The sequence below is a fragment of the Rhamphochromis longiceps genome, linkage group LG2, assembly GCF_057381845.1.
Source record: "Rhamphochromis longiceps isolate RC_006_pf linkage group LG2, R_longiceps_female_GT1.1, whole genome shotgun sequence".
NCBI classification, from domain to species: Eukaryota; Metazoa; Chordata; class Actinopteri; order Cichliformes; family Cichlidae; genus Rhamphochromis; species Rhamphochromis longiceps.
In genome coordinates this window covers 38822029-38847181 of record NC_140558.1, presented here as the reverse complement: position 1 = coordinate 38847181, position 25153 = coordinate 38822029, and the positions used below count along the sequence as shown (strand labels likewise).

The window sequence follows — 25153 nt, the reverse complement described above, 5'->3', positions numbered from 1 at the left end:
GCCTGACCCACGTCAGGTTTTGTCGGGTGGAAGTGCCCTCCTTATTCTACAGTAGAACAATTGAATCCTGAGCAGACGCACCTGCAACGACCAATCAACACCCCTACATCCTTTTGCGTGACATTAATTGCATTTTGATGACAGTAAAAGCACTGAGAGGCACATCTATGACTCATATCATGGGTTTAGATGTGTTTGTAAGGACAAAAATGGCTCTGTCTGTCATCCAAATCTCAACTGGTTTAGTCTTTTTTGTAGGCAAAATTTAGAATTAGCGCTTGCAGATACAGAGCTGAAACTTAGGAAACAAAGTAGATTGCCACCCAGTTTTGTTGAGCTCTTGTGAAAGGGGACATAAAGGTTGCCAGGTAGGCCAAACAGAACCTGGCAACCCCGTCACACGGCACCAGTCAAACTGAAACCGAATAGTCATTTACACAGACTCTTGAATTCTCCACAACCTGAGCCACTCCATCCTAAACATGGCTTCATTTGCCTAATACTGATTATTTACACAATATAATAACACTTAAATATATGTAGAAATGCATTTTCATATAGAAACCAACAGCCAAAATTGTATACTACAAAAATAGTTGAAATGCATTTTGTCATATGTAGCAGCTAGTTTGACAGGATATTTAGATGGTGGTTAGTTGGAAAGAAGTGGAACTGATGATGAAGCACACAGAAGAATGAATCACAAAGCGGGAACTAAAGCTCAAGTTAAAACCGGATCATTGAAAGCCTGATTCCTAGTTTCAGTTTAGTAACAAACACCATGTCAAGAAGCTCAGAAGCAGCTAAAAATAAACTACTGGATTTCACCTCTGTCTTGTGACAGTCTGTTACAGGTATGGTTATTCAAACAGTTGGAGGAGTCGCCACAAATGACACTAAAACCGGACCCAGCTAGGACTCTTGTAAAGTACAATATTAGTAAACTTGTATTCTATATACAAATGCAAAAAAAAAGAAAAAAAAGGAAAACCTAAACCAACCGTGAGCTTCAAACAAGTGCAAAAAGTTTACTGAACATGTGGATCTACACATGGTTCGCCTTCAAATGCAACTGCTGTGCTGCTGAAGCCCTCTAGTGGCCAAAGAAGGAAAGGGGGGGAAAAAATCAAGGAGGGGGATGAAATGGCAAAAGCCCAGTCAAGTAATGTATTAACACAGCCAATCCCGAGGTTAGCAGGGACTGCTAACCTGTGCATGCAAGAAAAAAAAATTTGTTTTAAAAAATTAGAAAGGAGGGGAAAAAAATTGTAAGGCCATGTTGCTGCAAAAAGTAGACTGTCAAGTAAATTTAGATCAGTCACATGGAGAACCTGTGATGCCACCTCCACCAAACCCCAACAAAACAGAACGTATAACAATTTCTTCCATTAATTAAGAATAATTCACAAAATCTATTGTGCATGTGTCCTGGAATATTCTCACAAGAAGAAAAAAAGACTAAACATTTGATAACAATAATTACAATATCAAAGAAGCCAAAATTAATAAATTATAACAACGCACCCCTGACAAAAGCAAACACTTTAAAAAAAAAAAAATCATCAAAACTGAACAAAATTGAGAAAAAAAAAAAAATCTGGAGAACTAAAAACCACAAGAGGAAGAGGAAAAAGACCCAGGGTAAGCATGTGGAAAGAACAGACAGCATTTCCCTGAAGCACAATTATTAATATATACTTTCAATACATAGTTTCCTCATCATGTAGGGTGCAAACGTAGCACTTGGGTGGTCTTTCCACTTCACCTTGTGCTCCTCCCTCTGGAAAAGGAGGAGAAAGGGGAGAAAGCTGCTTGGAATTGACAGAATTTTTAAGGAGGTCAACTGGACAGGAACTTTAGGAGTGCAGCAATAAGAGGCTTCTCAGCGACGCCGCAGACGTCAAATCTCTGGAGGGACATAAAACACGAGAGTTCTTGTCAGTTGTTAAGTTAGACAATGGCAGCATCGGAGTCATCAGCGACTGACAGCTCACCTGGCAGGGCTTCTATGGGTTGACTGGAGGAATGCAGCGTGCTGATGGGGGTTTCATTGTCTTCAAAGGCTACTCTGGTTCCATCTGAGCTCCCGTCACAATTGATCAAGACATTGTTACAGTCCCCCGCCTCAAGGAGGGGTCGAGACTTGGAGTGGCCGTTAAGATCAATGAGCTCCTCAAAGCTCCATTGGTTGGATTTTCCATTGACTGTGGAGACCAACTTGGTAGAGTCTTGCTCATTCGTGAACTCAGAACCCTCGACAAGGCGACCCTCAGGTACTGGACTGAAGAAGGGGAACCAAGGGAGAGTAAGAGATTATTATAGGTGTTTGTATTTTAATAGAAATACATCTGAACTAAAATCTGATTCTTAAGAGAGAAAAAAGATCTGAAATGTAATGTATTTTATGTATTTCTCTGTAAAATGTTAGAAGCCAAACTGTAAAATATGAGATGGGAGTCTTTGGCTTCACTAACATACCAAAACAGTTTAATAATGTGAGAAAATCTTGTCCCACCTCTGACATGTTAGCTAACTTGTAATACCGAGGTATTTTGTGAGGAAGAAAAGTGCCAACTATTTGAGGCAGTTTTAGATGACTAAACGTAACTCAGTTTGTGGGTTTTGTTGGTTTCTCTACAGTTGTACCTTTCTGCCTGAGTCTCATCTGTGCTTGTGCCATTGTTATTCTCCTTGTCTGTCTCTGATGTCTCGTCTGTGTGGCCCAGAGGCTCTTCTCGCTCTGTTGCAGGCTCACCGGAGGACAGACAGCTCTCATCTTTGTCAATCTCTGTTACTGTATTAGGGCGACAATGAAAACACAGATTAGATATGTCACAAGTCGCATAGAAATATATGTAATTTTACTCAAGCAATATGTAAGTACATTGAAAGTAAGAAGATACATTCGCAGTTACAGACAAATAATGAAAGCTGCTCAGCATATTTAGATTCTTAGCTGAAAAAGACTGGAGAACTCTTACTTTTAGTTTCATAGTTTATCTGGTCCATTTCCTCATCTTCATTCTCCTGTGTGCATTTATCATCATCTCTCTACACAGGAGACAAATGTTAACAGACCTTGATTGTGAAGGAATTTTCCAAAAATCACAAATACGACCAAATGGGTTGACTGAATGTGAGCTCACCTTTAAATCATTTTGGTCCCCTTTTCTAGTTCTCTTCATTATTTCTTCAATTCTCTGTAACAGAAAGAAGTTAGGTTAGAAATTAATTTCTAGTAATTACTTTGCCAATGTGATCTGGACTCTTGGGTAAAGGAGAGACTGATGGTTAAAAAACTGACTCTCGATGTAACTTCTTGTCAAAACAAAATTATTTAATGACACGTCGATGAATCAAGGCCCAAAACAAAAATTTAAAAAGTTGATGCACCCATCATACCTTCTTCCTCTCCATACGCTCCTGTTGGTTCTGCTGCATAATGCGGTCTCTCTCCTGACGAACTCTTTCTGCCTCCTCCTGGGCTTTGGCCTCGGCCTCCTCGCGTTCCCTTTGGAGCTCAGCCTGCCTTTGTGCTTCCTCCTCTGCCAGCCTAATCCGTTCCTCCTCTGCTAGGCGAGCCTCTTCCTCTTCCCTAAGTTTTCTCTCCTCTGCAAGCTGCTTTTCCTCCTCCAGACGTTTCAATCGAGCCTCTTCTGCTAATCGTGCCTCTTCTTCTTTTCTCAACCTAAGATAGTCAAAAATGGCACCTCTTAATTTAACGTATCCTGACAAATGAAAATTATTCGTATTCATTACCAGTATGCCTCAGCCTGTTTCATTAGCTAAAACAATGCAAATCGCACATGTGGCTATAAAATACAAGCAGCTCCAAACTACTGTTGTTATTAAACAACTTTGTTGTCAATGGTATTACGCTGTGGTCATAAATGAGGTTACTCTGTCATATATAGACAAACAACACACAATAAAAACAATAATTTATGATGATAACTTGTGGAACAAACAAGAACACAGTTCCAGCAGCTCAAATAACCTTACCTCTCCTCTTCCTCCTTCTGTAGCCTAAGCTTCTCCTCTCTCTCTTTCTGCTCTCGCATCAGTCTACGGTTTTCTGCCAGGATCTTGGCAGCCTCAGCAGCAGAGTTGGTGCCTGACGTAGCCTTTGAGTCTGACAGGTGGAAAAGACAAATGCGGAGGTTGAGGACTTTCTGTCAGCTACTTTGTCAATGCTGTACGGGCCTGATTTACCTCAACTTTAACCTTTCTTCTCAAATCAAGCTCTGGCAGCACATCATCCCTACCATCACCGACCTTCATCAGCACATGGTAAAGTCCCATCCCCTCATCAGGTATACTTTTGCCCTCAAGTATCAGACCATGTCCATTATCATACCCCTGATTCATACTGGATGCCTTTTGAGGCCTGGACTACACTCTTGAATACTCTCTCAGCGAGGATTCGCACTGCTACTTCTATTGTGACTTCCAGACAGTCCTGAAAACCAGCAGCTCACAAAGCTCACAAAGAATTTGTCATCACAGAAAAGACAGAAGCAGAACAGTGAAGAAAGTGTCTTGATAAAGTTCAACTTGAATCCCAGAGTATCCCTTTGCTTTGAGTGAAGTACTCTCCTCAGGAATTCATACATGAGGTTAGACAACAAAGGTTAACACATCAAGCCATTTATCCATTTATGTTTTGGGTGTATTGGGTGTGTTAAGCCATAGTAAGCAATGTGACAAATCTATCAGCTGGACTGTTGAATAAACCCATCCTTCCATTTTCTTAACTGCTCATAAAACAGCCATTGGGGAGCCTATCTCAGCAGACACAGGGTAAACGCCGTTCATACACTCCTAAAAATAAATGTGCAACCTAAACTGGACCATGCTTTTAGAGCTTTTAACACACAGTGGATATCTGGTTGCATGTAAATCCATATGAAAACGATTTTCCCTGCCAGGAGGTGGCAGAAGAAACAGCAAATCCAAATGTCTAAAGCATGCGACTCCAGGTGATAAACGCTACCTTTTCTGCTTCACCGAGATTTATTGCAATATGTAAACACAATCCCAATAATGGTGTGTCTACTAAAATAAAATGACATGTTATAAAACCATGTTCAGTGATTGTGATTCCCTTGTGCTTAAAGCACAAATTCTGTTTGCAGTTTCCTCTGAATGCAGTCAATGAAGCATGTGCCAATAACTACGTGCAGGACAAACAGTCTTTTTGCAGAAGCAACATTTTTGAAAAAAAGGGATATGTCATTATGACCTGGAGGTAATCACCTGGAACTAGACGTGCTGCAGTACATTAGCCGAAAACACTTTAACTTAGTGACTTAAGACTTAGCTTGGTTTACAAAGATATCATCTTGTCCTGCTTTACTGGCTGAAATGAAATGTATGTCTGAATACAGTGAACAAACATCCTGGTTTGCAGGATAATGAACAGTCTTGGCAAATACTGCTACCGACTGCCAGGTGACAATAGCTGTTAAGTCACAGTACATAAAGCAATCTTTCTCTGTTAACTGCTCACCATCTTTGTCTTTGGTCTTGCTGGAATCAGAGGACTGTTGAGCCACAGCTTGAACAGGACATAGATCTTTGGACTTGGAGTTCCTCTTTCGTAAGGTTGGTGGTCCTGCTGGAGCGAGAGGCTTCTGGATGGGTGGGGGTTTGGTTGATGCAGGCTGAGGAGACGGTGGGCGTTGTTTCATTGCGCCTGGAGAGGCTGGGCGCATCTTAGGGCTTTGCCTGCAGAAGAAATTGTGTGTGCCATCTTATTTTCTGACTTAAAACCAAATGAAAATGCATGTGTTTCATAACAAATCCTGTGCAGGAGTCTTACTTGGGTGCTGAAGGCGAAGGAGTCCTCTTTGGACCTGGACTGGGGGCAGGCGATGGCGAACGGTGCCGACCTGGAGTGGATGGGGAGGCAGGACGTTGCCCCACAGGTGATGTTAACTTCTTATCTTTCTGTAATTTCACAAAAAAAAAGGACACAAGTGGAGACAGTATTAATGAAACCACTCTCAAATAGGGTTATTCCAAGAACGTAAAACCAATTCCCACAAAATCCTTTGTGTATTATGAAATATTTATAGAACATATTGAAAAACAAAGCACTTTAGTGATGAATTTAACTGATTCCCCCCCAAAAAAGCTTTTACTTTGTAACAAACTCCTCACCGTATTCTTTCACTACAAATCTTTGTAGATTACTTTTGCTGCAGGTCTTGAAAATTAACTTTAAAACAATTACTTGTTTGTATTGAGATGTAATACAAATAGAAGTCTTTGAATTCCAATTATCCACATTATCCATTCAGTACATCTTAAGGAGAGATGATAACATGATGGTGAGAAAAGTCAGAGGCTTCTGACATTGGGTCCCACGGTCTGGGTGGGGTCTGCTTTGCATGGCCTGATTTGTCCATAATCGGGCCACTATGAATCCCTTTGTTTCATACTATGACAATGAAGCCCTTCACAACCACAGCGAAGGCGGAAGAAAGCCAGGTTGAGAAAGAACCAGGCACGGCAGACCAACAAGTGAGACCATACAGATAAGACCCTCAAGCATCAGCAGTATGAAATTTTGCCCATGTTTAAATGAGTGACCAGCAAAGTCCAAAGAGCAGCTGCATGAGTAACATTTCCCTATGGTTAGCATCCTGCAGAAGTACTTTGACAGGCAAATGTAGCAGGATATATGCATATACAGTGACATGAAAAAGCATTTTTTGCATATTTGTCTTACTTAAATGTTTTAGATCAAACAAATTCTAATACTAGACAGAGATCACTGGTTAGTTATCCAAACCTAACTGGCTCTATGTGGAAAAAGTAACCCACCCTCCTTTAAATGATGAGATGACTGTAATTAATCACATTTATGGAAACCTGAGTTTATTTTCTCTAACTACACCCAGGCATGCTTAATGTCAGAGCTGCTGAACCAAGAAATCATTTAAATAGAAACTGTCTAACAAAATAAAGTGGGCTAATAAATTTCGAAAAGCAACACACAGTGCTGCGATCTAAGGAAACAGCCGAGAAAGAAAGTTATTGACAACTATCAGTCTGGAAAGGGTTGCAAAGTCATTTCTAAGGCTTTGGGACTCCGGTGAACCACAGCAAGAGCCATTATCCACAAATAAAGAAACCTCTACACCTTCCCAAGAGTGTGCGACCTATCACAAATACTCCAAATGTGCATTGACGACTCACTAATACATCAGGAAGGGGGCAATTTATTTCCCATGCCACTCTGTTTGTTGCACAAATTTTAATGTAGGAAAGTTTTCATTTTCTGTCAACTCCCTGCAGCTTCTGGATACAACATGAACAAATATGAACACCAAGCACAGCACAGACTACATAAAACCTACCACCACCACAGTAGAACAAACACTGACACTGCACACACAAATATCACACAGATTTATTAGTACACTAAACACACAGTCACTGTAGATAGCACTACTTGCTGTGCTCCCTCTTGCTACAATGCTACTAAAAAAAAGTAAGCTACTGAAACTTTTTCTGTCCATGATTTCCAAACAAAATTTAACAACTTTCCCACAGAAATAAAACCATAGCTTTGCTACACATGTTTTTTTTAATTATGTAATATAATCAAAACTCCATTAAATTATTTCAAGCACATCTTCTATGAGCAGAATAACATACTCTGTCGTTCTTATAGTCACAACCAAATGCGTAACCTAAATGTGTCTATGATCACTCGGAAATTTCGATATGGATTAGGAGATGCCAGCTAAAGCCCTACATCCAGGTTACTCCATCAGCAAATCCAAAGTGATACTAAACAAATTGAACATTATTTTTCAGTTTTCTGACATGAGAACATTTTTAAAATTGAGATCAACGATTAAAAGCTAAGTTCAGTTATTAAAACGAAGGTGTTCATACCATCGAAGGGTCCAGGGCTCCATCGGCTGACACAGATGTGGTCATGCTGCTCTTCTGTCGGTCGCTGCTGCGGCTGCGCACTGGACCACGGGGTGGGTGCAATGGGCTGGCAGAGGCTGAGCGAGGACACAGGTGACACTCTGGTAAAGGACACAGTCATCGCAGGACCATGGGAGCACAACCAATGGGAGGAGTGATAAGCGACCAAATTGGGCAGCAAAGCAGCAAAAAGCAAAAGGAGTGAATGATTAAGAAAAGAGGGGGAATACAGAGGTAAGGTTGGGGAAAGAAGGAATGAGGAAGGGAGAATGATGGATGGAAGAAATGAAAGGTTTTTGTAAGGAGAGAGAGCACAAAAAAAACAAAGCGACTTGTTAGATATAGCTCATTACGCAGGGAATAGCTTAATTTCTGAAACTCCGGACGGGCTGGAAATTACTGGAGACACATAACAAGCAGGGAGCAACAATGTGGCGAAAAACCCAAACACCCTGCAGCTTCTGGATACAACATGAACAAATCTAAACACCGGGCACCATAAGCACAGCACAACACACATTATGTAAAACCTACCACCACCAAAGTAGAACACACACTGACACTGCACACACACAAAAATCACACAGATTTATTAGTACGTTAAACACATAGTGAATGTAAATAGCACTGCTTGCTGTGTTCGAGTACAGTAACTAGAGTATGAGTAATGAGTAATATGTCTTTCTTTTGTCATGCTGTAACTGTTCCTAATCAGAGAGAGACCGACCTTTCAAGTTTCAGGACAGGACTGAGAAATAACTATAACACTGTAATGGCAAAGGCTCTAACACACTGTCTTTAGCAATTAGGTTTAGTCTAGCCTGCAGTTAGAAGAGGAAATGGTGCTGTGCACTAGCTTGCTGTGTCAGATTGAGGGATTAACCATCATAATCCCAAGACCCAAAGAACTCTCCCTGCCACAGCCTGTTCACTAAATTCATTCAGAGTTTATACTGCGCCGCAGCAATGACTATGAAACCTACCCTGTAATGAGCTGCTGCTAATGTGGATGAGTCATGCTTCTACTGGGGCTATACTTAGCAGAGGATCTATACCTTCTAACAGGTTTGTAATGGCCACTCAATACTCAATAAACGCCACAGCCTAAAACCAACACTAGAAATGCAGCTGCAGCTTTGAAGTGCTTTACAGTACACTCCCCTTCCTACCTATAAAAACACACAGTCAACCAGGGAAAAAGAGGTATTCATTACTGTGGTTGTATGTTAATCATTGCAGGCTGTCAACCACTATAGAGCAATTGATCATTACCACCACAGCAAAAAACTTATTCACATTAAGGCATGTCAGTCATCGAGGGCGACATAAAAACCCACACAGGATGCTTTAAAGCATCCACAATATCAACACATTATGCCTCACTATGAGAACTCATGGAAAGGCACAACAGACCTACTTTGATGTAACAAGAACCAATAGGTAAGCAGCTTAGAGTAAATCTCCTAGTGTGGACCCTGAAGCTACTCTGAGGCAGAGAAATGCTCCTGACCAAGACTGCCCTGCACAGCCCAGCTCAGCACACAACAACTGATTGTATCAGATTTGGAAATGCATGTAAACTAAACGTGTGTGTGAGTATGTCAGTTTATTTGTTAGAATGTAAATACACTTTCTCATGCTATTTATTATAATTAATTACTGTGCACACGTTAACATTTGATCACTACAACTGCAGTCAAAACTCTGAAGCGACCAATCACTTTGAAAAGTCCAAAAGTGCATCTGGGCAGTGGAATGAAATTATCTAGTTAACTGATAATGGGAATACCTAGGTTGACTTTTTACTGATGAAACGAGAGGGTAACCAGGTCTGTCCCTGGCCAACTTTCCTCTCTTTCAGGGTCTCCTAAGCGGAGGTTACCTGGGGCATCTGTTCCTTCAGCGGACAGGGCGGCAGCGCTCTTGCTCCTAGCTAGTGAGGCCTGGGTGGGTGTGAGCAGGCGACTAAGGACCCCTCCATCCACAGTAGTGGCCAGTGGCCTGCGAGCTACACGTCCGAAAAAAACAGATCACCGGAAAAAAGCAAGAGAATGTAAAGGCCAAGATAGAAAGAGTGGATGAGAATGGGGAATAAAAGTAAAGAAACAAAGTTCACCATGTGATTTAACAAGAGAATCAACATACAGAACCAAAGGTAATGGCTCTCGTCTTAGATAGGTTCCTTATAAACTGTCTTTATACTTTCATAAATATAGAGTTAAAGAAGGATACTCAATAAAAGACAGTACATAAGGTGACCGTGGAAAAGTACTGAGACTGATAAAAGAGTTTGCCTGGTAGGTGATTAGTGAAAAGCTCATCAAAGTAATGGTTCCTTAGGATTTGCTGAAGGGAAAAACAAATTATGAAATGACTTTAAAGCAATCAGAAGAATAATACTGGGTAAGAAGAAGAGAAGAATAAACAAAAGAACAGTGACCATGTCTATTACAGTGCTACATCTAATGCTGTGCAATGTTCTCTATTGTGGAAAGAGAAAAAACGGTCCAAATTATTCCTGCAAAGAAAGAGGATGACTACAGCCCTTCTAAAAGCACACTAGCTAAGACACTAAGAAAATTCCCCATTAAGGCTGCTGCTGATACTTTAAAAAAAAAAAAAAAAAATGCAACTGAGAAATATTTGGAGCTTATAATAGGTTGTTTCTGCTACATGTACCTAAATGTTAGCTCTTCAAAAGGAGATTCTAGATTCTCACTTCCTTTTATAGCCCCTTCCTGAGGAGACATGTGTTGTTGACAGACCTGATTTTTGTTAATCATTTAGTGGCTGCCCGTTGAGGCTGGCGACATGACTTCCTGCCGTTTCCTACTCTATATCCAGGTCATAATTTCTGTAGTTATTTTTGTAATAAGGGTAGAATTATGAAAAAAAACCTATTTAAACTCAAAAATGCTGATTCAGTATGGAAGACAGCTTATGTGTTGTGCTACTGCTCAGATTAAACACAGAACATACATGAATAGAGGACAAGAGCGTTTTTCTTTAGTTTCATACATACAAAGAGACTGGTTTGGCTACGGAACAAATAAAAGCACTGGTTGTTAATAGCAACACACAGAGTACAGTGATTTGCTTAGGTCATTTGTGTGCTCTGTGGCTGCTATGTTGGGATGGCACGGACACACACCGCAATGAAGCACGAGTGACTTAAATCCACCTATGACGTCATGTCGGAGGGAGAAAACAATCAACACTTTGTGACAACAAAACAATACACAGTGTTAGTCCAAGCAGAGCACACAACAGACACTTCCTTAGTGAACACTTGAAAAAATGAAAAGATAAAAAAATAAAATACAAAGGGGGTTAAAACAAGATTCACTTCCAGTGAGAAATGTGACGTAGAGCAGCATCAGCTAGGTCAAGACAGCAAAAAGGTTAAAGGACTGATGGAACAAGCATAACATTCCCAGAAAATCAAAGACAACTGGCAGTGTAGAGAAAACTGCATCTGACATGGGTGTAAATGAGCATTTAGGTAAATGAGAACATGAATGGAAAAAAAGGCCATATGCAGCAAGAAGATCCAGCATAAAAAAAAAAAACCTTGAACTTCATAAGTCTGAAAGGAGATAAATGAGATTTATTATCCCTAAAAGCTCTTAGCAGCAGTCAGCGTTGTTAAGGATTTAAAAATACAAGAGGATTCAGAATGATGAAGTAGCATCAGAGCCACATGCTTATTATTTAAAGAAAGATGCATGAGTGTTGCATGCTGATTGTTCATGCTAGCCACCTTGATCATCCGTTGTCCCCTTATCAGGCTTTGCAGGGGTCTGTGCTCTGCCCAGACTTACTCGCGTAAGGGAGGAACTTCTCTTCTTCACAGAACGGCCTGGGAACATGAGAGTGGAGTTATAGCCAAGCAGGCACTGGGGGAGTCAACAAGGAAACCCTTAAGAAAGTCTACAAGTCATGTGCACTTTGTTTTGCTTTATGTGAGTCACCGGGTTAAGGCTGACAGCAGCTGATGCCCCAGTTTAAGAGATGAAGCCTTGATACAAAGACGAGCTTCAACTTTTCCATCTGATCACACTAGCTCATTCTCCCTAAATCAGAGCTGACTATTGTAATACTACTTTTAGCCTCTTTAAGTGTTTCAACAAAATAACAAGCAATAAGCAAATCTTCAGTGTGCGTGTCATGCATAAGACACAGCTGAGTATTTAATAAATAATGCATTATTTCGACAAATTGTGTATTTAACACAATATTGGTTATTAAAGTATCATGCGAGATGAAGAGGGGATCTTTTGCACCTGTCTGTTCCACCTGAAGCTTTTTGTCGTCTTCCTTACTGGCCTGATCAGCATTGGCATTGCTAGGTAACCGGTTACAAGATGAACTCCTTGGCTTAACACCTGAGGGACAATGATGAAATAACCCAAAGGTGAAATAACGAGACTAGCTTGTAACTGGTACACAACATTTTGGAATTAATTCATATATTGTATTCAGAGTGGTGGCATAATTTATTATGAAACAAGCTGAGAAGTAAAGAGAAACCAGTTACGCTGAAAAGGAAAATAAAAATGACACTGTCAGCCTGAAGAGGCTGTGAAGAGATGTGATTCACCCATCTGCATTGATTGTTTCCTGTAGAAATCAAATACCCGTTTCATGATTTTTTTTTGTACACTTCTACTATATTCTATGTGAATCAAAACAGGATTGAGTATATTGTAACAGAAGAGTGACAGCTCTCTATAATACAAGAGAATATTCATGAACATCATCGTTTGGTGCTCAGCAGCCCTTAAAACTATTTACTGATTAATGAATCCGAAGAGATGCAGTGAATGTATGCAGAAGAACTGGGCAGTATCTGGAATCAGGAATGAGAAACAGATTAAAGCAGTTTTACCAATCCCTCTCTGCATCAGTGAGTCTGTTAAACCCTGGATATGAAAAAGGAGAGGGGTCAGAGTTCATTCAGTTTGTTCCATTTCAGAAATGGTACAATACCTGAAAAAGCTCATTCATAAATATTCTCACACACACACACAAAAACAAAACACTTTTGTTGGTTAAGTTGCAGCACTGGGTAGGATGGAAGCAGGGAGGAAGGAGGGGAGGGAGGGAGGCGAGGAGACTTACGTTTGTCAGGTGATTTGAGGAGGGTGGCAGATGAGGAGGATAGGCGTTTGCTCATGCCAGCCTCAGGCGGCTGTTTCAGGTTTGTGGTGGATGTGGAGCGCTTGTCCACTAAGAGGGAGGAGGAAAGACAGACAAGGGAGGCGGGATTTAAACCGGAGGCAAAAGGGAGGGAATTTAGGTTTACAAAAGGGAGTAAAATGATCTGCTGTATTTCAATACCTCCAACAGGCAAAGGGCTATAAGTTAATACACCTGAAATAAAAGGACACAAACTATATTTGTCTTTGGGGATGAATTTTCCTATTAACTTAATTGATCATGCTATCGTGCTACTAACAAAATGGGCATTCAGCAACACACCGAATCGACAACAGTACATGCCATAAGCATAAATATCAAAACACAGCCACTGTGATTTGAGAATCAGGCATTGCTGTTAGTTAGTAAACAAAAAATGTTTATGTTGAATCCCTCCAAGAGCAGAGCATAAACATATTGTCTGTGCCAGATACAATAGTGCTTTCTTGGAATACCATTCAAAGAGAAATTATTGCAAAGTCACCCATGTGATCTTGAAATGCACAACAATAGGAATGAGCAATTACAGCCAGAATTCAGGAATAAAATGGCTTTTACATTTAAAATCCTTAAATATTAAAAACGATTTGCATTCATGTCCTTACTTCAGGCTAGAGCTGGGCGATAGAACGATAACGATATGTATCGCGATATAACTTTTACTCGATAGAGAAATTAAGCTATCGCGATAGACCTCGCCGCTCTTGTCCTCTTAAAAAAAAAAAAAAAAAAAAAAAAAAAGGTCAGCCAATCCAAATTCAGTAGCGCAGAGCCGAACCAATCACAGCCGCAGCGTCACGTCGCGTGACTTGTTACATACAGCACAAGTGCCAAGCCGCACGTGTGTTTGTTTGGGAAGCAGCCAGCACGTAATGGAGGAAATGAGTGTGCCGACTAGAAAAATCAACCGAGCGTGACCGAAGAGAAAACAGATGATGGTTCCAATGCCGGAGAGATTGTCGAACGGAAGAGCCATAGAAGTTCCGTAGGGTGAAGGTATTTCGGCTATTTCAAGTCTGACAAAAAATAGAGTAGCCTCACTGTAAATGTGCCGAAAGCAAGTCTGGAAATACAATAAACTGGTGCATGCGTCACACTGTGCGCCACGTTATTGTTTCAGTGAAATGAATTTCTACAAGACTGTTACTGTTAATTCTACTCTCTGCAGTGTTTAAATGCTTACATATACACACAGTTACTGTCCCTCCACACATACGACTCTGTTCTGCTTCTATGCCCCAGCTTTGTTTACTTTTTCCCACCGAGGCTTCTAGACTTCTGATTGGCCAACATTTCTGCACGGTTAGGAATCTAGCGCCACCTGCTGCTTTGGCATGTTCATAGCAGCGTTTTCCTTCATTTCTGCCTTTATGTGTGTACAGGATTTTTTTTTAAAACGAAAACAGAAAATCTCCGTTTTCAAAAATACGTGTGGACGTAGCCTCAGTCTCTGACTGGAAGCGCTAATTCGTCATTCGGCTTTTGTCAGACTAAAGTAACTGTTAAAACTGTTTGAAAAGCTCAGCAAGGAGAGATTGAGAATTTCCTTTTAGTTCTCAGTTTATTTGATATTGACAAAAGTTAGTCAGTTTTGTCTGTTCTTCTGTAAAACAAACTAAGATTTATTTTTAGAATTAATATTTTGTTTCTAAGTGGAATTGACAATTTAGTCTGTTTCGTTTGTTCTATTTTGAAACTTAAACGCTTTAGCGGCTGCCTTTTGTGTAGTTTGCAATATTTGCCTTTATTTATCTGAAAAAGTCTCATGTTCCTTAAGTACATCTACCCTGTTGAACTTATTATGGGAAATAAATATTTAAATAAAAACAAGCTGCTGATTATTTCACATTTTACTTGTGAGCAACGGCACATTTAAATCTTACAAATATAGTTATTTGGCTTATATCGTGATAGATATCGTTATCGCCTGAAATGAAAAAAACATATCGTGATATGAAAAAATCTCATATCGCCCAGCTCTACTTCAGGCCTGTGGGTTTTTTTTAAAAATATAGATATTCTAGTTCTTATGATTATAAGCTGTGTCCTTAAGGCAGCTTCAGAGCATTAAGGATAGGTTGACTGCCTTTGCAAAAAATGTATTGGGTATATAAAAATTTGTTGATTAGTTACAATGTCAAAAACAACAATGGAAAAAGTGACCAGTAACCAAACCTATAGCTCAAAGGCTCTAAAGAAAAAAATATTAGTAAAATAACAAACAAAAAACTGCATGAGGTTGGTGGAAACAAAGGTGTTGGGAGGAAGCATTGCCAGTGCATTTGGAGAGCCAGTGACTACCCATGCTGTGAAGCTACACCAGTGAATTAAATATTAACAAACAAAACCTTGATGACTCCTTGGTGGCTTTTCTGGTGAGGGAGAGGAGATAACTATAGTTACTGGAGATGAGGCACTGGCATCAGAATCTCCTGTGGGAAAAGACAGCTCTCAGGAAAGAGCGATAAAACATATGACATCATGACATATCCTTCAAATAAGTGAAAGAGATGAAGGTTAGAAATGGCTGATAGTCATCATCCTTCACTTGACACCCACTGTTCAGATTATCATCTGAACACCAGACTATCATCACATACACCGGACTGGTTTGATTTTCTGGCGGACACGGTAAAATGAGGGCTGAGAGGCTGTCTGAGAGGGCTTTGATCAGACAACAAGCAAGAATGCTGTGATGTGGGTAAACTAACTGCCTACGACTCAACTGGTTTTATCTGTTGTTTGCATTAGCTGCTGGAAAAAAAATAAATAAATAAAACTGCAATGAACAGCTTTCAGATTTAGGCCAAATTTCATCCCAGCTGTGGTGTAGCACACAATACACTGTGAACTATCAAGGACGAACTAAAGTACCTGTTCGTCCATCTGAGTCTGTGGACAGTCCTCCCCAAGACCATCTTTTCTGCCTCTGCTCGACTTGCTGACTACGCTCCAACGTCCGCCTCATCACTGCCTCATAGTGCTCCTGAGGAGGGAAAAAATGCAAGTCATTTGCAGCTGACTAACATTTGAGCCTAAAACAAAACAAACAGAAGATGATCTGTAGCTTTCATAACTGTATTACAATTCATGGGCAACTGCGCGGTGATGGTCCTTTAAAAATATGAAGAAAAACAGTGTAAGCTGTGTTCTTATGTAAATTAGATTCTTTTAGTCACAAATGTCAGCTGAGCAGCAGTGAGCGCTGCTGAGTAGATCACATTACTCTGCTTCCACCCGTGTTGAAGCTACCTTTTCTTCTTCCTGTTTCTGCTTCCTCTTCTGCTCCACAGCCAATCTTTTCTGCTCCTCCTTCCTTCGCTGTTCCTCAACCTTTTTCTGACGCTCTTCCATCTGACGCTCCACTTGCAGCTTGGCCTTGCGCTCCCGCTCCATGATCTGAGATTCTCGTAAAGCTGGCAATATGAGCATGCAGTACAAAGAAATCACTCGTCAGTATGTTGTTGTTTTTTTGTTTGTTTGTTTTTTGTAGCTTGCCTCCACCAGTGTGTGAATGCGAGTGAATGAATAGTGGCATTGTAAAGCGCTTTGGGTGCCTTGAAAAGCGCTATATAAATCCAATCCATTATTATTATTATTATTTGTACTGAATTAACATATTAGTAAGACCAAACTAAGTAAATGAAAGATTTCTATTGGTGGGTTGCAGCTAACAGCTATATCCAATTGTTAGGTATTTTTGTTTAAAATGAATAAAACCATTGCTCATTTAATAAACTCAATATCAGATTATTTGAGTATTTACTATAGTTCTTTGGCTAAAATATCTTAATCCCAAAACTGGGGTTATCCTCTTACCCTGTTGTCTCTCTGCCTCCTCACGTCTCTCTTTTGCCACCCGCAGTCTGTCGTCTGTTCTAAGTGTGGCACCGTCAAGTACTGCAGGCACACGTGCATATGTGGTTTATAGGTAAAGCATGTGCATGAATACTTACACATATAACTTGATGGTGGATTACAATGCAGCATAGCGTAACAAAGGCTTTGTATCAGGCAGGCAGATGTGTGCATGTGACTCATTAATGAGCTTTGTCAACTGTTACGGTAATAAGGTGATGACTAAGATTTACCTGCATTAAGCCACACTGAGAGGATGGCAGAAAAGCATTGGGAGTTGCATCTAATGTTTCAGATTATGGACGACAATAACCTCACGAGAGGGTAATATCTGTAATAACCAGTTTGATTCTGTGTCAAGATGTAGTGTCATTTACCTGGCCTGCACCCCTGAGGTTTAGCTGGTGTGTTATTTGTAGGTCCTGGGCTGTTTCCCGCCAAGCTGCGCCTTTCCTCGGCTTGTGCCTGTGCAGCTGCAGCTGAATGAGAGAACAAACAAGTCCTTTTACACAGCTTGTTCAAGGCAGGAATAATGTGCCACTATTTTGCCTATTCTGCATAAAGTGTATGCAAGGCAGAAAGAGGTAGCAATGCAACACTGTTGCGCTTTTAAAGCCAACAGTAGACACAGTAACAGCACCAATCTGATGTCTGCATAAAAGGTAGACTCACAATGTCGTGCTATACTTCCACCATCTCTGATTCCACATTGAGAATTGTGGGAGAATTATGCTGGTGTGGTGAGATTTGGACCGAATAAGTGCATCGTTCACTACCATTTTAAAGATGGCCTTTTACAAAAGGGAGTGGCCACTTTTAATCTGTCAATTCCAGTTTGGATCATGGATATAAAAACTCCAGATTCAGAAATTCAAATGATTTGATTTGTATCAATTAGGGCTGCCACGATTAGTCGACTAGTCACGATTACATCGACTATCAAAATCGTCGACGACTAATTTAATAGTTGACGCGTTGTTTGAAGCTTTGTAAGATCATAAAAGACGCAGGAATAAGTAGTAGGATTTAACAGTGTAATAACGGACTGAAACAGAAGATGGCAGCACTGCATGTACAAGGATGCCAGCTGCTGTTAAACCCCAAAGAAGAAGAAGCTCTGTCCCAGAATTCATAGCGCAGCCCAGCTCAGTTTCCAACAATGGCGGCAGCTGGTTAGTTTTAATATTACTCTTATTATTCTTTCTGGGTCACAAAATAAACTTTTAACATATTTTCAGGCGAGAATGTAGCTGTGTAAACCTCAAATATCTGCTCAGTTTATCAAGACACCACATACTTTCAAAAGCGCGCCGACGTTTTCGGAGATGTCTGTTACCCACTAGCTCAATAGCTAGCTGGGGGCAAAGTCACTAGAGCCGTGAGAACACCGGACTCCCGGCAAATCGTTTTCAAACCCACCGCCGTCTTTCGCTACTCAGGTTAAATATATATAAGTCACTTAGATAACTTCAAAATGTCATTATTTGGCTTTTTTTAGTATTTTATTTGTTCCTGAGTAAATCGGTTTGGCTGAGATTAAAGTTATAGTTTTTGCACAGCTGAATAAACATCAAGAAGACAACTGGTTATCAGAAGTGTGAGATGCTCGAGAATATACTCCGGTGTCCTGTTATATTTTAGATAGCAAGGAGTTTATTAAACTTCACCGAAACAATCTGCAAATTTCATTAAAATGTAATAAACTATCATCTTGTCTTTATGTTTAGTTAGCACATACCTTAAACACTTAAAGCTGTAAGCTAATGATAGTTATATAAGAGCAGATGCTGCCGGTGCAATAAGCTGTACGTTTTACTCCAATGGATGATGATCTGATTAGTCGACTAATCGCAAAAATAATCGGTGACTAGTCGACTATCAAAATAATCGTTTGTGGCAGCCCAGTATCAATTAAAAGACAGTGTGATGAGGGACCAAAAGACTAATGTTATACAAATTGTATTTGTTTCCACGACACACACAAAGAAAACAAACAAACAAAAAAAAACCCACACTTGTATTCCTAATCACTTATCCAGCAACAGGAAACTCTGGACATGTCAGCAGTACCTTGCAGGGAATACGGCTTCCACTGGTAAACATCCAAATGTTTGTTAAATACCAGTTACGTTTTGGCTAAGATTTGGCACTTATCTCTCAAAAGATGTTCAAATAACAGAACAGTTTTTGGTTGCTTTGTCTTAGTCTGTTCGGAGGTCTATTTTAGATAGCAAAGGGTCCTTGGCCAAGACACTGATCTAAAAGTTGAGCTTGATGGCATGCAAGCACCTTACAAGGGGGCAATACTAAGGCCCAAAGCACAGCAAGTACAGTCTGTTTAAACCATTAGTTCAAACCAAAACAATTTGAATAAGTTGTTTTTTGTTCTGTTTTGTTTGCTTTCCATATGAATGGTAAATCTGGAGAGATCTAATAGATCTGAAGCTATACAACAATCCAGTTATTCAACCATGTTTGTGGTCAGCTGTGTAGTTATTCATACAGTGCTTTCTGTGACAAGCTTCAATGATAAAGTAGAATAAAGCCCTTGTTAGCTTCCTGGTATACAGCATGTGCGCCCACAGGTGTACAAAATTTCATAAGTATAAAAATATCCAGAAAACATAAAACCAACTGATGACTAATTTCCACATGTACCCAAAAACACAATCATTGCTTTAACAGTTGATGTGCGTGCAGTCTGTCCTATAAAAAGTCTAACTCCAAGAGAAGATCAGCTCTCCCATCAAACTATCGCAGGGTCAATAGTCCTTTCTTCAGCCAAAACTATTCATAAAAAATAAAAAAAAAGTATGGTTAAAGGACAGAAAGTCAGGAAGGAAGCACATGAAGGACATGATCAAGCTTTATGAGCTGTGGTATCAGTTACCAGTTTCTTCCCTTCTTGTTGGCATTATATAAATGCTGACAAAGAGCAAAATGATAGTCCTGTGACTGTGAAAGCATCTCACCGTCTCCATTGCAACTAAGCAATCCTATTGTTAATCTTAAAAATATATATTTTCTATTATGAAAACAACTTTTCATATGCTTTTTAAAAAAGATCCAGAAAAGACTCTCTCTCCAGGTTTTAACACAAGCAATTTATCTCATATGACTAATGTCATAATAAAGTTAAAATGCTGGAGATATTAGGAAAGCTCTGGAGATTTCTTGTTGCAAAGGAGCTCCTTAAGTACTAACAAACTGGGACCTTATAAAAATGATTGTCCAAGTGGTGCAATAGGATAAATAGAGCCAATAATTGTTTAAGGAAGCAACACTGTTGTCGCACAAAGGTATTCTAAGTGACTGAAGAAAAAATGTTCTTGATCTTGTTAGACTGCTCATGCGAAAAGCATAGTACTTTTTCTTTGAATTAAAAAAACAAAAAACAAAAAAACAATGATACCATCAAGCAAATCCAGTATTTATTTTCCCATGTTAACATGAATCATGTGTCCTTATTCTAAATCTATTTTCATTTAGTTGGTGGATAAAGCAAGATGCTGGTCTTTACCGTCTTCTATGTATTACAAATAGTAATTTAAAAGCACAATTTTTCAATTATTAACTGCCGGCTGCTACCCAGATGAATGCATGGGTTAAGGAACCCATTGTCAAGTTTAATGCTACTCAGATTGCTTCACACTCAAAACCTCCATGACTGAATCACTGGGATGTTTGTAAACAGCTGTTACAAGATGCACTGCCTGTCCTACACAGAGCTTTGCAAACCTACGTCTACATGCTGTAGCTATCATGTGGCGTACTGTCAAAATACTTGGAACAACCGGTAATGTGGGCTACTCTCAGTTGTCTTTGTGCTGTTGTTGGCCCTGTTGTTTAACCCTATGCTGCTGAGAAGACAGAAGTCATAAGATACAATGAACTATTTGGTACTGATACTGAAGTAAAACTGGTTGTTAAAAAAGAATGAAAACTGTCCCCTGCATGCATTATCTGTGCTGTCCATGTGTTCTTTTTTATCTTTGATGTGTTTTTGCTTTTCTTCCTCTTTGTGATCAACTCAGCTATTATTCTCTTTCCAGTTTTAGACAACTTTTGAACCAATCAGTATTTGAGCTATGCAAAGCATCATCATGACAGGCCACGCACCAGCACCTCAAACAGTCTATGCTCACTGAATTCTCACAACCCTCATAATCCCACATTATTTGCCACCAGGGTAACATATACTATAGACAGCTTTAAAAGAAGCAGCCCCAGAGAGATTGAATTTAAGAAAACAAAGCTTTTCACCAGGTTGCTATGAGCAAACCACTCACCCACCATAGACACTGAATGGTTTTCCGAGTGTAGCATGTTCTCCTTGTATAGAAATCAACTCTACAAGTATTACCTTACTCTGTAAGGCAGAGAAGACAATGGACCCTTCTTACACAATGCAACAGTGCCAAATTTAGCAGTAAGAACTGTTGACTTACTAGAAATTGTTTACCCCAGTGAAGCAAAGGAAATTAGACCTGTCAGGTTAACTATTCATGCACCAATTATCCAAACGGCAACCTCAATGCTCTCCAGTCAGAGACGTTTATGAAGGGTCGAAGTGTACAGCTGGATGTTTACAAGTCACTTCACTTTTGTACTCAGACTCTCCTCTTCATTCCATTTGGAGAAATCAATAAATGACGAAAGATTTGACTGCACTTTAAACAGTTTTGCTGTCACACAACACGTAGCAGATTACTCGTAAATAGACAGAGGATTCATAAATTACTTATCAGTCACTATTTTTTTGTCATTAGGCAACAAATACTTGGCAATCATACAATTCCACAAGGAATACAGTAATAGAAAATCTTTATTAAAGTTATAGGAGTTTACATTATATGTTTGGTTACTAGTGTCTAAAATATGGATGACTGGACACTGATGAAACCTCTATAACTCTACAATCAACATATTTTTCCCTATTAGAGTGAAAAATCAGAAAAAAACAATGGGGTACACCGTCACAAGATAAGATAGATATTAAGTTACAGACAGCAAGGACAGGTGAAGTGCTTCTCATTCATGCTTATGCCTGTATCAAGGATCGTACTGACTCAGAAATTAGATGAGTCATAGCTACAACAAAGAGAAACAAACCAAGCCTGAAGACTCACTCAGGACTCAGTGTCAAATCATATCAAATTTGTAATTTGCAATTTAAAGTGTTTTTATTAACAGTTAATGAAATGGTGGTGATATAACAAACTGCAGCAGAATAAGGATACGTTTATAAAGCGGGTGATGAAATGCTATATTTATATAAAATAATGTAAACAATTTAGCTGCTAATCCAAGCATGAAGTTTGACCTTGGTCATTCTGTAGTAGGTTTCATACTTCAAGATTGTAATTTCAGGAAACTGTACTGTCTGCAAAGAGGGAAGTATGACAGAAAGTGCAAACTGAGGAGGCAGCAGCTGTTAAGCTTAAAAAAAAAAAAAAAAAAAAAAAAAAAGAAGTCTACTAGTGTGCAGCATAATCACCTGTAAAATAAATTTTTACTGGGTTTTTGGCTTCCACAGTCACAGTAGTAGTGACTGTAGTTTTAAGGAATAAGCAAAATATATATAAATACATCCAAGCAAGAGATGCATCTTGGAATAAAATGAGACAAATCTCTGCTATCAGACACATTCATGTGTTGATTAAAGTGCTTTCATGAGATTGCGAGAAGAGACACTGTTTTCCCAACAGACCTCAAGAGAGCCAGGTGTGCTCATAGAAATGAAAAGAGCCAATCAGAGGCACTCACTCATCCCTCCATCACTATGGAGATTTGCACACATTAACATACATCATCCCTGCTACACCACGATTCAGCAAAACCTTAAAGACATGAGACGGAGCATGTTTTTTTTCCTCGCTCAGAATGTGAGGCAGTAAAAGCAGTCGCCCCGTGACGAGTCTGCATTGGGTTACAGAAATATTTGCATGATATTTCTGAACCCATCTAAATGGATGGCACATAAATCCTACATAACCAAGTAAGCTACTGGACTCATCTTTAGCATTCATTGTCAAAGTATAACTATCATCATTATTATCATTATTATTATCATCATTCTTATAATTGTAATACATGAGTATTGATGGCAATCAACAAACATGTAAACAACTTGATTAAAATATTTTTGGAGTCCTTCTTGTAAGTTTAAACTTTTCTAACAGTCACCGGGGAAGCATTTTAAACATATCGAATCTTGTGAGCCAGGGTTTAGAAGCTCATTTAGTCATAGATTCACTTACTTTAATGCAAAGTATATATATATATATATATATTTTATACACAATCCTCTTTACACTATCTGAAATGCTTTGTTGTAACTCTTTGAACTTTCAAATCTCCTTGCAATTTGAGAGTTCAAATGTTGATAATGTATCAGTGTTTTCTGGGATGACCATTATCAGGCCAAAACCAGAAGAATGCTGATGAGCTGTCTCAAACGGCACATGCAAGAGATAAAAGCTGTGGATGACTGCTTGTTCAAACTCTGTTTGATAGATTATATATTTTCAGAGTGATGTTTTCCTCAATTGTTTGGAGAGGAATTGATAACTGCAGATGTTCTGAGCAAGAATCACCGGTAGCTGAAAATGTGGGACAAAAAAACAAAACAAAACAAAAAAAACAACCAACAAGCAAAAAAACTGCAGATAATATTCAATCTCCAAAAACAGCAATCATAAAGTCTAAAGTTGTGAATTTTAGCTGGTAATTAATCTAACGCTTAACACTTAGGGGGTGGGGGGATAGAGCCTATCCCAGCTGTCAGAAGCAGGATATGCCCTGGATAGATCACCAATCTGTTGCCGGGTTAACACAGACAACCACTCACACTCACACCAGTTAACCGATCCCTATGCATGTCTTTAGGCTGTGGGAGAACATGCAAACTCCACACAGAAAGACAACATGCTGGCTTCAAACCTTGCTGTAACATAACACTACCAGCCACCACTCCACTGCACTGCCTACTCTGTAACATATTACAAACATTTAATATAAATCTGCACTTCTGTTGTGATGCTGAATCTCTAGCATTAGAAAGAGCAGATATACTTGTCGACTGAATATGATTTGCCTTCTTCTGATGGATTATTGTGGCATCAGTAAAGACCACCAGGGGGGCTGATAATGACCCAGCTCTGCAGCCCAAACAAAACATGAAACAGGAAACAGGCCAGTCAGCCTTGTATCATAACAGTCAGAGGCAAATGCTAGTTCTCTTAACAACAAGAATACTCATAAGACGTTTTTACAACTTCCATCACATATTAGTATAGTGGACACACAAGAGTCAGATCAGTGGATCAGGGTTTTCTTTCCATGGTTCCTTTCAAACTGCACTCTTTATTGTGCCCTGCAGCATGGTGCAACTAAATAGCTTGCTGCACAGGAAGTGCCTACGTTGCTAAATATAAGGGTGGATTAACATTTGATATTGACTACATGGCCTTGTAATTCCAATTGATCACTATCAGATGCAAATATGCAGGCAAACATGAACCTGAACCACTGATTACTTTATTTTTTTCAATTAATTTTATTTTTTCACAAATTCAGAAAATTATCATATTTGACTGAAAGGTTACCAATAGGGCTGAACGATTATGGAAAATAATCTAATTGCGATTTTTTGCCCCAATATTGCGATTGCGATGCGATATGCGATTATTTTTTAAGGTCTTTGTCTTCTGTATTATTAAACAAAGACAAGCAATACATCATATAGTATGGCCAATACTATATTACATTAATTTTAAACTGTTCTTTCCTGGAAGACAGACCTCTGTTATGATGACATGAGGTGATGCATGAATTGATGACTGACATTTTTATTTAACTTCTTCAATCACAACAGTATATTTGAACATACACAATAGTTTATTTTTAGCTTACAAACATCTGAGCATAAAGTGCTGACAAGGAACCCTGGTGTAAACATTAAAATGAAAGTCAGTACAATGTGCAGATTGCAGAAATATACATAAAAAAAATCAGTGGCTTTACCACACTCAGTTTTTCGACATCTGTGAACTACTAGACAGTCATTCAATTAAAAAATAATATTAAATAAATAAAACTAATAAATAAAAAATACACACATCTTACTGATCTCTGCAGTCAGTAACAT

The 25153-nt window shown here is 39.3% G+C and overlaps 1 protein-coding gene across 10 annotated transcripts in view; it reads right to left on the bottom strand.

Annotated features, from left to right (window-relative positions):
- Nucleotides 1-348: 348 nt before the first annotated feature.
- map7d3 (MAP7 domain containing 3) overlaps nt 349-25153 on the bottom strand; it is a 28796-nt gene continuing 3991 nt past the window's right edge. The window contains exons 2-20 of one of the 10 annotated variants that reach the window (XM_085427914.1): nt 17382-17483; nt 16966-17046; nt 16399-16562; nt 16021-16132; nt 15495-15578; nt 13069-13176; nt 12231-12332; nt 11708-11806; nt 9830-9955; nt 7909-8048; nt 5822-5949; nt 5510-5727; nt 4003-4132; nt 3403-3688; nt 3147-3200; nt 2982-3051; nt 2647-2794; nt 1995-2281; nt 349-1908 (exon numbers count right to left, since the gene is read on the bottom strand). In XM_085427914.1, coding sequence (XP_085284040.1) covers nt 1901-1908; nt 1995-2281; nt 2647-2794; nt 2982-3051; nt 3147-3200; nt 3403-3688; nt 4003-4132; nt 5510-5727; nt 5822-5949; nt 7909-8048; nt 9830-9955; nt 11708-11806; nt 12231-12332; nt 13069-13176; nt 15495-15578; nt 16021-16132; nt 16399-16562; nt 16966-17046; nt 17382-17483 — 2447 coding nt within the window. In that variant the 3' untranslated portion in view covers nt 349-1900. The remainder of the gene's footprint in view (nt 1909-1994; nt 2282-2646; nt 2795-2981; nt 3052-3146; nt 3201-3402; nt 3689-4002; nt 4133-5509; nt 5728-5821; nt 5950-7908; nt 8049-9829; nt 9956-11707; nt 11807-12230; nt 12333-13068; nt 13177-15494; nt 15579-16020; nt 16133-16398; nt 16563-16965; nt 17047-17381; nt 17484-25153) is intronic. The other 9 variants (XM_085427923.1, XM_085427940.1, XM_085427948.1 and 6 more) reach the window with 9 other exon arrangements.